General features: G+C 39.9%; 1 protein-coding gene across 1 annotated transcript in view; it reads right to left on the bottom strand.

Moving 5' to 3' along the window:
* LOC109932498 (ephrin type-A receptor 5-like) overlaps positions 1-13,013 on the bottom strand; it is a 305,440-nt gene that overhangs the window by 127,381 nt on the left and 165,046 nt on the right. Inside the window, exons 4-5 of the mRNA XM_048619959.1 lie at positions 11,465-11,620; positions 4,322-4,657 (exon numbers count right to left, since the gene is read on the bottom strand). Coding sequence (XP_048475916.1) covers positions 4,322-4,657; positions 11,465-11,620 — 492 coding nt within the window. The remainder of the gene's footprint in view (positions 1-4,321; positions 4,658-11,464; positions 11,621-13,013) is intronic.

Genomic DNA, 13,013 nt, shown 5'->3' with positions numbered 1-13,013 from the left:
TTGGGTACAGGGAGACTGAGTGTTGGGCACAGGGAAAGTGAGTGTTGGGCCCAGAGAGAGTGAGTGTTGGGTACAGGGAGACTGAGTGTTGGGTACAGGGAGACTGAGTGTTGGGTACAGGGAGAGTGAGTGTTGGGTACAGGGAGAGTGAGTGTTGGGTACAGGGAGAGTGAGTGTTGGGCACAGGAAGAGTGAGTGTTGGGCACAGGGAGAGTGAATGTTGGGTACAGGGAGAGTGAGTGTTGGGTACAGGGAGAGTGAGTGTTGGGCACAGGGAAAGTGAGCGTTGGGTACAGGGAGAGCGAGTGTTAGGTACAGGGAGAGCGAGTGTTGGGTACAGGGAAAGTGAGTGTTGGGCCCAGAGAGAGTGAGTGTTGGGTACAGGGAGAGTGAGTGTTGGGTACAGGGAGAGTGAGTGTTGGGCACAGGGAGAGTGAGGGTTGGGCACAAGGAAAGTGAGTGTTGGGCCCAGAGAGAGTGAGTGTTGGGTGCAGGGAGAGTGAGTGTTGGGCACAGGGAAAGTGAGTGTTGGGTACAGGGAGAGTGAGTGTTGGGTACAGGGAGAGTGAGTGTTGGGTACAGGGAAAGTGAGTGTTGGGTACAGGGAAAGTGAGCGTTGGGTACAGGGAGAGTGAGCGTTGGGTACAGGGAGAGTGAGTGTTGGGTACCGGGAAAGTTAGTGTTGGGTACAGGGAAAGTGAGTGTTGGGTACTGGGAAAGTTAGTGTTGGGTACTGGGAAAGTGAGTGTTGGGTATGGGGAAAATTAGTGTTGGGTATGGGGAAAATTAGTGTTGGGCACAGGGAGAGTGAGTGTTCGGCACAGGGAGAGTGAGTGTTGGGCACAGGGAGAGTGAGTGTTGGGCTCAAGGAGGGTGAGTGTTGGGCACAGAGAGAGTGTATGTTGGATCTGGGGATTTCTGGTAGCATTGGGAGAGGTGGATGGCAGAGGTTCGGACAGATCCAGCAGAGATGGGAGCTGGAGTGGGGTTGCGAGGGTGATTAGGTGTGAAGTGTGTCGAATCCTTGGAAGGGGAATCAGGGCAGCGTCTGGTGTGTGTAACTAGTCTGTGCCAGGTCTAATGGGATGTCCTTGATGCTAAAGTTATTCAGACAATGCCTTGATATCAAGGCCAGTCACTCCGACTTCATCACTTGAAGTTAGCTCTTTTTCCAATTTGAATAAGACTGGAATGAGGTCAGGAATTGAGTTCAGTACAGCTCCACCTTTTTATTGTATGCTGTACCATCAATGAGGCCATGTTTAAGCTACCACCTGTACAGATCAACTTCCATCGATGTCAAAGGAAAATAAATTTGGATGGGTATGAAACTTGTGCCTAAAGTAATCATCTCCTTTTCCTGACAGGCAAGTCCAAGTAAAAATTATTCCTATAGGCACAGCTTTTCATGGATATGAGAGATTGCTGACAAGGTTAAGTGATTAGATTTAGTAACATTAGGCGACAGTTGTTGGATGTCAGTCTCTTGGAATCCAAAGTAAAACAGCACAGGATAGAAACCACACTGCAGTGTGACTGCAGTACTTCACATGCAAGCTATTCCTGGACATATTCTCATTCAGGTTGCAAAATAAGCTTCAGTTTAAGATGAGGAGTATCTGCTAGTGCCAGTTAGCAATCAATAGTAGACAGGTTTTTACCATCCCTGCGGACTCATGTATTGAGAACTGTATTTTATTTCACACATTTTTTTTTCATTTTATGGAAATGATGCCACAACTGAGAACAGATGGTGCTGTAAAAAAGCATGCCATCAGAACCATCTGCAAATAACGCATCAATTTAGCTCCCATTGCAAAGTAAAATTTACATCTAATTTTCATCATTTTAATTCTTATTTAGCATGTGGTAGAAACAGAACGCATGACTTTGTTGCTCATGAATTATCAGCTTAAACTCACTTGTGGGCTATATATTGTACCGCATGGCTGCTTATCATGTGCCCTTTAGGACATTCTTCTACTTACAGGATTTACAATGGAGTTTGCATTAAGGGATTCCATTACAGGACGATTTGTTCAGGACAGGGTGTCAAAATTGCATTTGTTCTTAAGTTTATTATGAATTTACCCTGTTCAATTTTGAAGATTTCAAACCTAAAATGGGTTTTGAAAATTCAGTTAGCATCATCATATTGGATACTCTGACTTTTCTGAGAGGTACAGCTTAAAAAGCATGCGTTACTGCTTTTAGTTACCATATTTCAGAAGTAGATAGAGAAGCTAAAACTCAGTTTGTGCAGTGTCATCTGATGTGGATTTGCAAATTTAGCAAAAACGCATCCGACATATGTAGCATTGTATTATGAAGCTGTTTATCAGAATTGGCTAGGCCTCCTGGCAATCAGCAGTTGGACATTATTGTCTGTTAAATAGAGTACACTGTTACACAAGAATTAATACCTGATTGTAAAACTGAATCACAATTTATCTGCAAGAGAATTGCTTTCTGAAATTCTGGGATAAAAGCTACTTCACACAGTTATTTTATTAGTTTGGGTTTTTTTTCAGGGCTATGTAGCTAGGATGCACTGGAATCAATCAGTTCTTAAAGTGCTGGATTGCTTTAAACATGATTTCACAAAACATTGCTTCTATTTTTTTCTCTGGGTGAAGAAAAAAAGTGTAAAAATTGCGAACTCATACATAACTGTCATCTATTATTCCTTTTTCAGTACTTTTATGACATTCATCCTGTTATCAGATCAGAAACACCTATAATTTGTTCAATAAATCACTTCGGTTCATATGGATCACTAAAAGACTTTGACCAAGTCATTCAAATTAGGTAGATACTCAGCTCCCAGGCAAAAGTCAGATACTATTCCTTTTGACTGAATGAACATTTGAGTTGTTGTTTGACATTTCAGCTTTTAGGATTTTAGATTTTCCGATTATTCACTTTGTAACATACTTGGCAAGAACACTGAATGGAGATATTCGAAGATGATTACAGTACCAAAGTGAAATTCCCAACAGGTTATTTGAAAAACCTCACGTTGAGGCATCACTACATATTGCTTAGAATCACAGAATCCCTACAGTGTGGAAGCAGGCCATTCGAACCATTGAGTCTGCACCAACCTTCTGAAGGGGACCCTATGCAAACCTATCCCCCCACCCTTTCCCTGTAACCTTGCACTTTCCATGGCCAATGCACCTAACCTGCACATCGTTGGACTGTGGGAGGAAACTGGAGCACCTGGAGGAAACCCACACAGACACAGGGAGAACATGCAAACTCCACACAGACAGTCACCCAAGCCTGAAATCAAACCCAGGTCCCCAGCACTGTGAGGCAGCATTGCTAACCACTGAGCCATTGTGCCACACCATGCGTGAATGTACGAATTTCAGCACCAGAGATGAAAACTCTAATAGACTTTCTGGACCACAATTTAATGTTTGGCAGAGACCTGCTTGTCAAATTTATAAAGGTACAAACTTTCAAATGTAAATAGTATGGGATATAATAATCTGTTTACAGTTTCTGGTTGAGACATGGTTGAAGAATGGGAATGAGACCCTCTGAAGCTTCCTACAGAGTCTGAATGTTCAGGCTGTATCATTGTATCATGAACAATGCAGAAATCCATCAGGTTAGGTTTATTCCATTTCATCCTCTTCCAAGAAACCCATCTGAGTTCAATCAGTCCAAATTGGCTTCAATTAGGACCTTTATAGACAGCTGGGATCTTGTATGCAAACATGATAGCAGCGGTGAGACATACAAAAATACAGGACTCTGAACAATGTCCAGAATTAATCAAATTCTCAATAAATTAAAAACTAAATGATCAATTTAATTGTGGCATGAACCCCAGCACCATGTGTCTGAAGCTATGTTCAGTTCTGGACGAATTAACATACAATAGTAGATTTCACATTGAATCCCTGATATTTTTGCAGAGCACTAGAGGAAAATGGCTACAGCCCTGGTCTCTGTTGCACAAAATGGTGCTGACTACTAAGAGCTGTCCTTGAATTAATTTATTTACAAAGCAACAGAAGTCAAATAATGATATTCCTTTGTGACAAAACTGAAAATGTGACTATGTGCTCTACAGGTAAGAAGTTATCCTTATCTGTGTTAAAAGTAAGTGCACATATTTTCATTCAAACTATGTAGCAGATCGTACAATATTAATTTCAATTTACAACAAGCGTATTAATGAGAAAAAGTTTAGAAATGAGCACAGGCATTCACCTGATGGTGCAACCTAACAATAACTGAAGCATGTTTGCTGTCTCTCTGGGTCAATGAAGTCCAAATCCAATGCATTTTATTGAAGGGCACTTACCTGCTTGATTCGTCGTGACATTTACAGACACAAATTGTCGAGGGATGGAACTCAGCTCCGACACTCCGTTCACTGCCTCAATCTCGAAGGTGTAATTGGTGTGAGCCAGGAGATCCACCACCATGACCGTGGTGTTCCTGAGGCCAGCCTCCTGTGGGATATACCTGACACCGCTACCGCACTCCTCACAGCGGATCAAATCCACGCTGCACCTCTTGCAAATCACGAGGTATGTCACATCTTTTCGTCCTCCACCATCAGCAGGAGGACTCCAGTCCAGAATCACACTGGTATTGTTGATGTTAGAGATGACATTCTGTGGGGGTGAGGGGGGTCCTGGGATCAGTGACAAAACAAGGTGTTAATTGCATGGCCTGTGTGTACATTTCCTACATTTAAAGGATAGGCACATTACATACTTCACATAAAATCCACCTTTTTATGATGTCTTGAAATACTTATTGTGCATTTTAAACTACAATATATCACAAGAATATATTAAAATAGAATTAAATCCCAAACAGGAAAAGATTTTGCATTGTGTCTGCAAGATAAAGATTACAATTCTTCATTTTCTCCTTTTTATCACCCAGTCTAAGAATGTTGCGGTTTTTAGCTATTCCTTACATTAAAGAACCCAATTTATTGTTTAAGACTTTGTTTAAAAGTCATTTCAGTATTAAATGTGCTGAGCTGGAACTATCTGCCAATAATGTCTGTCTAGATTCTCCCATCATATTTGGTAGAACATAATGCAGTCTCCAAGATGAACATTTTTAGAATCACTAACTAATCTCTGGAATTCCCTCCTTATAACTCCTCTCCTCTCGACGTCTCTTTCCTCCTTTGAGACACTCGAGAAAGCTTCTCTCTTTGATCACACTTTTGAACATATGTCCTCATTTTGCCTTATTTGGTTCCATATCAAATTTTGCTTTGTAACACTCCAGTGAGATATCGTAAATAGAAACGGGTGTTGAAAGATTTATGATCAAAAGGATTGGCACAGATTGTTGTCATTTTTAAGTTCAGATGGGCTAGCTGATAGGCATGACATGGAGCGGTGTAAAGGTCCCCAGTGAATTGACGAGAAATCTCTTCCTCAGCTCAGTGTGTTGTGAATCTCTTTACCCCATGGGGAACCGAATGTTCAATAAATGAGTATATTGAAGACAGTGAACCTGTAGCTCTAGGTTCTTCAGTAAGGAAACAACCAGCCATCTGAACTGTGAAATCCTCAAAGAATTTTCAATGGGATCAGTATTCATTCATCTAAATTCCTGAGAGTGTGGGCCCATTTTAGTCAATCGCTCCTTATTGTATAGCTCTGTCCTCCCTCGAATCAATTTAGTGCATCTTTTTTGCATCCCTTCCAATAGTAAATTTGCTTAAGTAAGGAGATTAAAACCCTGTACAGTGTTCCATTACCAAAACCATTTGCACCAACACTTCCTTACAGTTCTACTCCAAACTGCTTGTAATGTGAAAAAATATATAACTTACCCTCTGATTGCTTGTTAATTATTTTTGTGAATAAGGGCTTCTCAACCCCTCTAAAGATCAACATTACTACTGAAGAAAAAAGATTTTTTTTAATTCTTTCTGCCATGGCAAATAATGTTGATTATATTCAACTACCATCTTGTTGCCCACTAACTGAACCTGTCCATATCCCGATGCAGGTTCTTTGGCCTGAATATTACTGTGGATATCGGACCAACGAGGGAGTTGGAGCAGAAAGTGGATCTGGTTCAGTGGTAGTGTCCTTACCTACTGACAGCTGATCCAATCCAGTCCCCTTCCTGAGCAACGGAACTGAGCCAGGAAGCAACCCCACCATGGCTCTCAAAACCTTTCTTGTCCCTTTAACATTCCCCACAAAGCTCCTGACTCCCCTGCCTACCATCCCTTATGCCCTGTCAGACAGGGCCATGTAAAATTTGACTCTTTACATTCTCCTCATGGCTACATTCTTAATATCAACATCTGCCAGTTAGTCACCTTGTAAAGTATATTCTACTTATCTATTTTTCCTATCAAGGTGCATTAATTCACCTTTTTCAACAGTAAGCTGCACCTGCCAACTTATTGTCCAATCACTTAACCTGCCCACGATTAGTACGTTGAAACTTTGTTTAATTTCGGTAGACTTTTTGTCAAAAACTCAGTAAAGAACTAAACATTATTTTTTATAAAATTAAGGACCTGCTTATTCAAGTGTACAAGTGGAATTCTGCAATTTATGTTAATAAGGACGCTTGGACTTGCAAATTTTAATGCTGAATTTTCATAAGGCTGATAAAACAATCTTTCATTTATTTTTGAAAATGTTTTCAATGTTGGCCCATATTTGCCTGATTTGTTTTTACAAAAGCCAAAATTCAGATTAAAAAAATAGCAGCACTTCCAATGATAGCATTAATGGTCTGAATTTTCACCAAGTTGGAACTACTCCAGAGGAATTTAAAAATAGAGAGCAGCTTCACGGATTCCCACCTCCATTCCTGGCTTCCATGATTTTCATAAATCTGAAATAAGATGTGGATAGTGAGCCTGCAACATGTAACCCTGACCTGGGTGGTTCACTGCTATTACATTGCTTCGTCCCCTACAATTTTTGTGCAACAGGGCAAGCTTTCTATAATTCATGGTTCACAATCCTTCAGACAAGTAGTGAACCATGGTACGGATTTACAAAACTTTAGAAAGATAAGTTCAAAAATATTTTCCATATCTCATGTACCCCACCCCCCACCATGCCATTTCATCCTTAATGATCCTAAAACTGCATAAATATCAATCAGACTGACTGTTAAGGTATCGATAACAGAGGTATCCAATACTTCATACCTCTTTGTCTTGTGCAAATCAACAATGAGACATTGACAAAATCTATCACAACAAACAGTCATTTATTATAACAACTTACTGATCTTCATCAAATGAAGCCAAAGTTCTCTCCAATTGTAAAAGTAGAATCCACTAAGATGATCCTTTTATGAATCTGAACTTTCAGCTGTGTGAAGCATTTGAAACCTCTCTCTTTTATTCATTCGTTCGTGGGCTGTTTGGGTGTCGCTAGCTGGGCCAGCATTTATCGCTCATTTTCCATGCCCTGGAGAATGAGGTGGTGAGTTACCTTCTTGAACTTGGGGTGTTATAAATGTTACAAAGAGAGTTGCAGGATTTCAACCCAGGGACAGTGAGGGATTCAGGATGGTGTGTGGCTTGGAGGAGAACTTGCAGATGGTAGTGCTTCATGTATCTGCTCCCCTTGTCCTTCAAGATGGTAGTGTCTCAGGTTTACAAAGTGCTTGCAGAATTACTGCAGTGCATCTTATATGTGGTACACACTGCTGCCACTGTTCATCAGCGGTCAAGGCATTAATGCTGAAAGTCGTGGATAGTGTGTCAATCATGTGGGCTGCTTAGTTCTGGATTATGTCAAGCTTCTTTAATACTGCTAGAGGTGCATTCATCCAGGTAAGTCGAAAAAATTCTGTCATGTTCCTGATTTGTGCCTTCTATGTGCTAGAAAGGAACTGGTAAGTCAGGGGGTGAATTACTTATCGAGTCATAGAGTCCTACAGCATGGAAACAGACCCTTCGGTCCAACCAGTCCATGCCGAACATAATCCCAAACTAAACTAGTCCCAACTGCCTGTTCATGGCCCATATCCCTACTAACCTTTCCTATTCACGTATCTATCCAAATATCTTTTAACTGTTGTAATTGTACCCACAGCCACCACTTCCTCAGGAAGTTCATTCCACACACGAACCACCCTCTGTATAAAAAAATTTGCCTCTTATGTCTTTTTTAAATCTCTATCCTCTAACCTTAAAAACATGTCCCCTGGTCTTGAAATCCCCTTTTGTAGGGAAAAGCCAACTACCATTAACTCTATCTATACCTCTCATTATTTTAGAAACTTCTATCAGGATGCCTCTCAACCTCCTGTGCTCCAGTGAAAAATATCCGAAGCTATCCAGCCTTTCTTTATAACTCAAACCTTCCATACCTGGCAATATCCTGGTAAATCTCTTCTGAACCTCTCCAGCTTGATAACATTCTTCTTATAACTGGGCAACCAGAACTGGATACTGTACTCCAGAAGAGGCCTCAGCAATGTCCTGCACAACCTCAATATGACTTCCCAGCTCATATACTCAAAGGACTGAGCAATGAAGGCAAGTGTGCCAAACACCTTTTTAACCACCCTGTCTTTAAATGATGCAAACTTCATATAATTATTTCCCTGCACCCCTAGGTCCCTCTGTTCTACAACAATACCCAAGGCCCTATCATTAATTGTACAAGCCCTATCCTTGTTCGTTATTGCAAAGTGCAATACCTCGCATTTGTCCAGATTGAACTCCTGCTGCCATTTTTCAGCCCATTGACCCATTTGATCAAGATCCCTTTGTAATCTTAGAAAACCTTCTTCACTGTCTGCTATGCCACCAATTTTCATGTCATCTGCAAACTTACTAACCATGCCTTCTATATTCTCAACCAAATCATTTACAAAAATGATAAACAAAAGAGGAGCCAGAACCAATCCCTGTGGAACATCACCGGTCACAGGCCTCCAGTCCGAAAAGCAACCTTCCACCATTCGTCTCTGTCTCCTGTCATTAAGCCAATTATGTATCCAATTAGTAAGCTCACCCTGAATCCCATGTGACCTAACTTTACTGAATAGTCTACCAGCGGAACCTTGTCAAAGGCTTTACTAAAATCAACTAAACAATGCCTACTGCTCTGCCATCATCAATCTTTTTGGTAACTTCCTTGAAAAACTCAACCAAGTTTGTGAAACACAATTTTCCTCGCACAAAACCATGTTGACTATCCCTAATCAATTCTGGCCTCTCTAAAAGTCTATAAATTGTATCTTTTATAATCACCTCCAACAACTTGCCCACAACCAAAGTCAGACTCACAGGTCTACAGTTCCCCAGTTTCTCCTTACAACCTTGATTAAACAAAGGTACAACATTAGCCACTCTCCAGTCATCACCTCACCTGTCGATATAAATGATGCAAATATTTCTACTAGGGGTCTCGTAATTTCCTTCCTTACTTCCTACAACCTTCTGGGATACATTAGCTACTTTTTCAGAATTCCGAGCCTCTGGCCTGTTTTTATAGCCACAGTACTGTATGACTGGCCATTGGTAACTCCCAGGATGTTGATAGTGGGAGATTCAATGGAATTGCAGAATCACAGAATTGATATCGTAGAGGAGTCTATTCAGCCCATCATGTCTGCATTTACTCTCTGAGAATTATGACTTGCTGCTAACTTCCTACATTTTCTCCATAACCCTGCACATTGTTTTTATTTAAATAATTGTTAGTGCCATCTTGAATATGTCAATCTAACCTGATTCCATCGCACTTGCAGGCAGTGCATTCCAGACCCCAATTGCTCACTATGAGAGTAGTTTTTTTTTCTCTCATGTAACATTTTCTTCATTTGCAAAACATTTTCTATCTATGCCCACTGGTTCTCAATACTTACAAGCAAGAATAGTTTCTCCCTATCTATTCTTTCTTGACGAATCATGAATTTGTGCTCTTCTGTTAGGTACCATCGAAGCCTTCTCTTCTCCGAGCAAACAGTTCTAAATTCTCCAATCTATCCTCAGAACTGAAGTTATGACTGAAGGAATAGAGTAGAAAAGTAGGGAGGTGTTGCTGCAAGTGTACAAGGCATTAGTGAGAATGCACCTGGTTATTGTGTACAATCTTAGTCTGTTTTCTTGAGGATGGATGTCGTTGTACTGGAGATAGTTCAGAGGAGGATCATGAGATTGATTCCAGAGATGAGGGGCTTAACTTCTGAAGAAAGACTGTGCAGATTAGGTCTATATTCTCTGGAATTTAGAAGAATGAGAGGAGATCTAATGAAGTTGCATAAAATGCTAAAGGACATTGACAAAGTAAACATAGAAAGGATGTTTTCTCATGTGGGGCAATCTAAACTGAGAGGTCATAGTTTTAGGATAAAGGGTAGCAGATTTAAAAGAGATATGGGGAGAAATTATTTCTCTCAACGGGCCGCGAATCTGTAGAATTCACCGCCCAGAGTGAGGTGAATGCTGAGACACTGAGTAAATTTAAGGAGGAGATAGACAGATTTTTCACTACTAATGGGTTGAAAGGTCACAGAGAATGGCTAGAAAAGTGCAGTTAAGGCCAAGATGAGATCAGCCATGATCGTATCAAATGGCAGAGCAGGTTTGAGGGGTTCAATTGCCTACCCCTGCTCCCGGGTTTTATGTTCTTATGTTAAGTTTGTCATCCCCAGAACCATTCTTAAAAATGTGTTCTGCACTCACTTTAATGCATTCAAATACTGTCTAAACTATGGCCCCCAAAACTGTACAGAATATTCCATTTGAGACCCTTAATCAGTCATTAATTGACCATTTAATCACATTAATTAGCGATGAATCAAGATGGTCACCTATGATATTTCTCACTCAGTATTTAATTGCTGAGGTGATGAGAAAGGAAGGAAGTATCTCTCCATGGCAAACATATTCAATTATTTTCCTTTCTCACTACAAACCTCACCACCTCCAGGGAGGAGATAATCAGGACGATTAAGTGTAAGTATTCACCAACTGAACAGTCTTTCCTCATTACAATTATAAAGATGTGGAGATGCTGGAGTTGGACTGGGGTGGAGAAGGTCAAAAATCACATGACACCAGGTTATAGTCCAAAAGGTTTATTTGAAAATGTAAGCTTTCAGAGCTGAGCCTCTTCACTACGCCTGAGGAAGGGGCTGAGCTTCGAAAGCTTGCATTTTCAAATAAACCTGTTGGACTGTAACCTGGTGTCATGTGATTTTTGACCAGTTATAAAGGACAGAGTGAGAAGAGGCAACACCTTACTACTGAGGCTTGCTTTCTCTTCAGAGATGCTGCCAGACCCTGCTGTGTTTCTCCAGTAATTTCTGTTTTCATTTCAGATCTTCAACATCCACAGGTCTTTGTTTTGTGCTAATGAAGCTTGTCCATTATATACATTACAGTCCATTCAAATATTTTCTTTTGTATTCCATGTTAAAATTCAAAACTAAATTAATATCACATTAATAGTCTTACTGGGCTATAAGATTTACTTACTTGTGCAAGCCATTGAAGGAGGATCATTATCTCTTCGAAAGTAGTTTTCCATACAATGACAGGAAATTGATCCTTTGTCATATGTATAACTGTAGGGAGGACACTTGCTGCAGGACAGGCTGTAAGGTGAGGCCTTAAAGAATCCTGGTTGACAAACTGTAGAAATTAAACAAATGACAAGGATTTCAATTAAATTCACCAAATGGCTGTCGATTTTTTTAAAATTATGCACTATTTCCTTTTATACAAATCATACGAGAACATGATTCTACTTGGAATAACTTCTACCTGTGGCATAAACATACAATGCCTGTCAGTATTTCAGTGCAGTCAATATTGAATTGTGATGGTTAGTTCATATGATAGTGGCCATACTAGAAAGCAATTTAGTTCTGAGATATGTTAAATTTACATGTTACATAAAGTTGTTTCTTTATAATAACTTGTTTCACAATTATATGGATATTTGTTTGGGTGTACAAAAAACAATAATACCGAAAGCGTGGGAAAAAAAATTGTATAGCATCTTTCAGACCCTCAATATCCCAAAACACTTCGTAGATAATGAAATATTTTTTGACACAAAAACAGAAATCACTGGAACAGTGTTAACTCTGATTTCTCCCCACAGATGCTGCCAGATCTGCTGAGCTTTTCCAGCAATTTCTGTTTTTGTTTCTGATTTAAAACAACCACTGTTCTTTCATTTTTATTAAGTATTTTTTGAAGTGCAGTTCCTGTCACAATATGCCAAAGGCCTAAACTTTCTGCTACTTCTTCAAAGATTCTATTGAAAGGTAAGATTTGGAAAATACAATCAAATTAACATATCTTGATTACCAAAAGTCTTTTTTAATAAGTATCATCGTGACTATGTAATTATAATATTGCATAATTTATAAAGAAGGTCAATTTGATTTTTTTTAAATAACAGACATGCACAAGAAAGGACTCCCAGGATTCATATAAATGTCCCTATTAATTCACTTTTAGACAAAAGCAGACAGACTGATATACTATCTCACCGACAACAGGAACTAACTTGAATTTTGATTAAATTCTTTGACAACAAAATGAGTCCTGGAACATGTAAAAATTGAAGACTTCTTACACAAGCGAAAGAATGAAAGAAAACCCCTCAAGGAATTCCAGAATAACTGACTTTGCTTTGTGGGATATGACTCATCAAATGTTAACACAGCAGCCATTTTAAGTTTGATCGACATAAGACTCTATGACACACCATTTCAAAACAGAACTCTCCAGGAAAGTCTGAGATGACAGCCTCACAGAAGAAAGTTCTCAGCTCACGAGAAAGAATCTTCAGAAAATCAACCATGGCTCTATTGAAAGAGACCAGACTACATGCAAATGCAGTGACCACAGAACAAGTAACAATCAGGAAATCTCTCACGCACTAGTGCTCAAAGCCTGCTCTACCCAGAGTCTATCTGTGAAAGTAATTCAACTACAGAAACTATCATTTCTGCTAAATCCTGACATTGTCTGCAATCCAAAAATAGAAATTGCTGGAAAAGCTCAGCAGGTC

The sequence above is a fragment of the Rhincodon typus genome, chromosome 3, assembly GCF_021869965.1.
Source record: "Rhincodon typus isolate 14 chromosome 3, sRhiTyp1.1, whole genome shotgun sequence".
Lineage (NCBI taxonomy): Eukaryota > Metazoa > Chordata > Chondrichthyes > Orectolobiformes > Rhincodontidae > Rhincodon > Rhincodon typus.
This window is presented reverse-complemented; position numbering and strand designations above follow the sequence as displayed.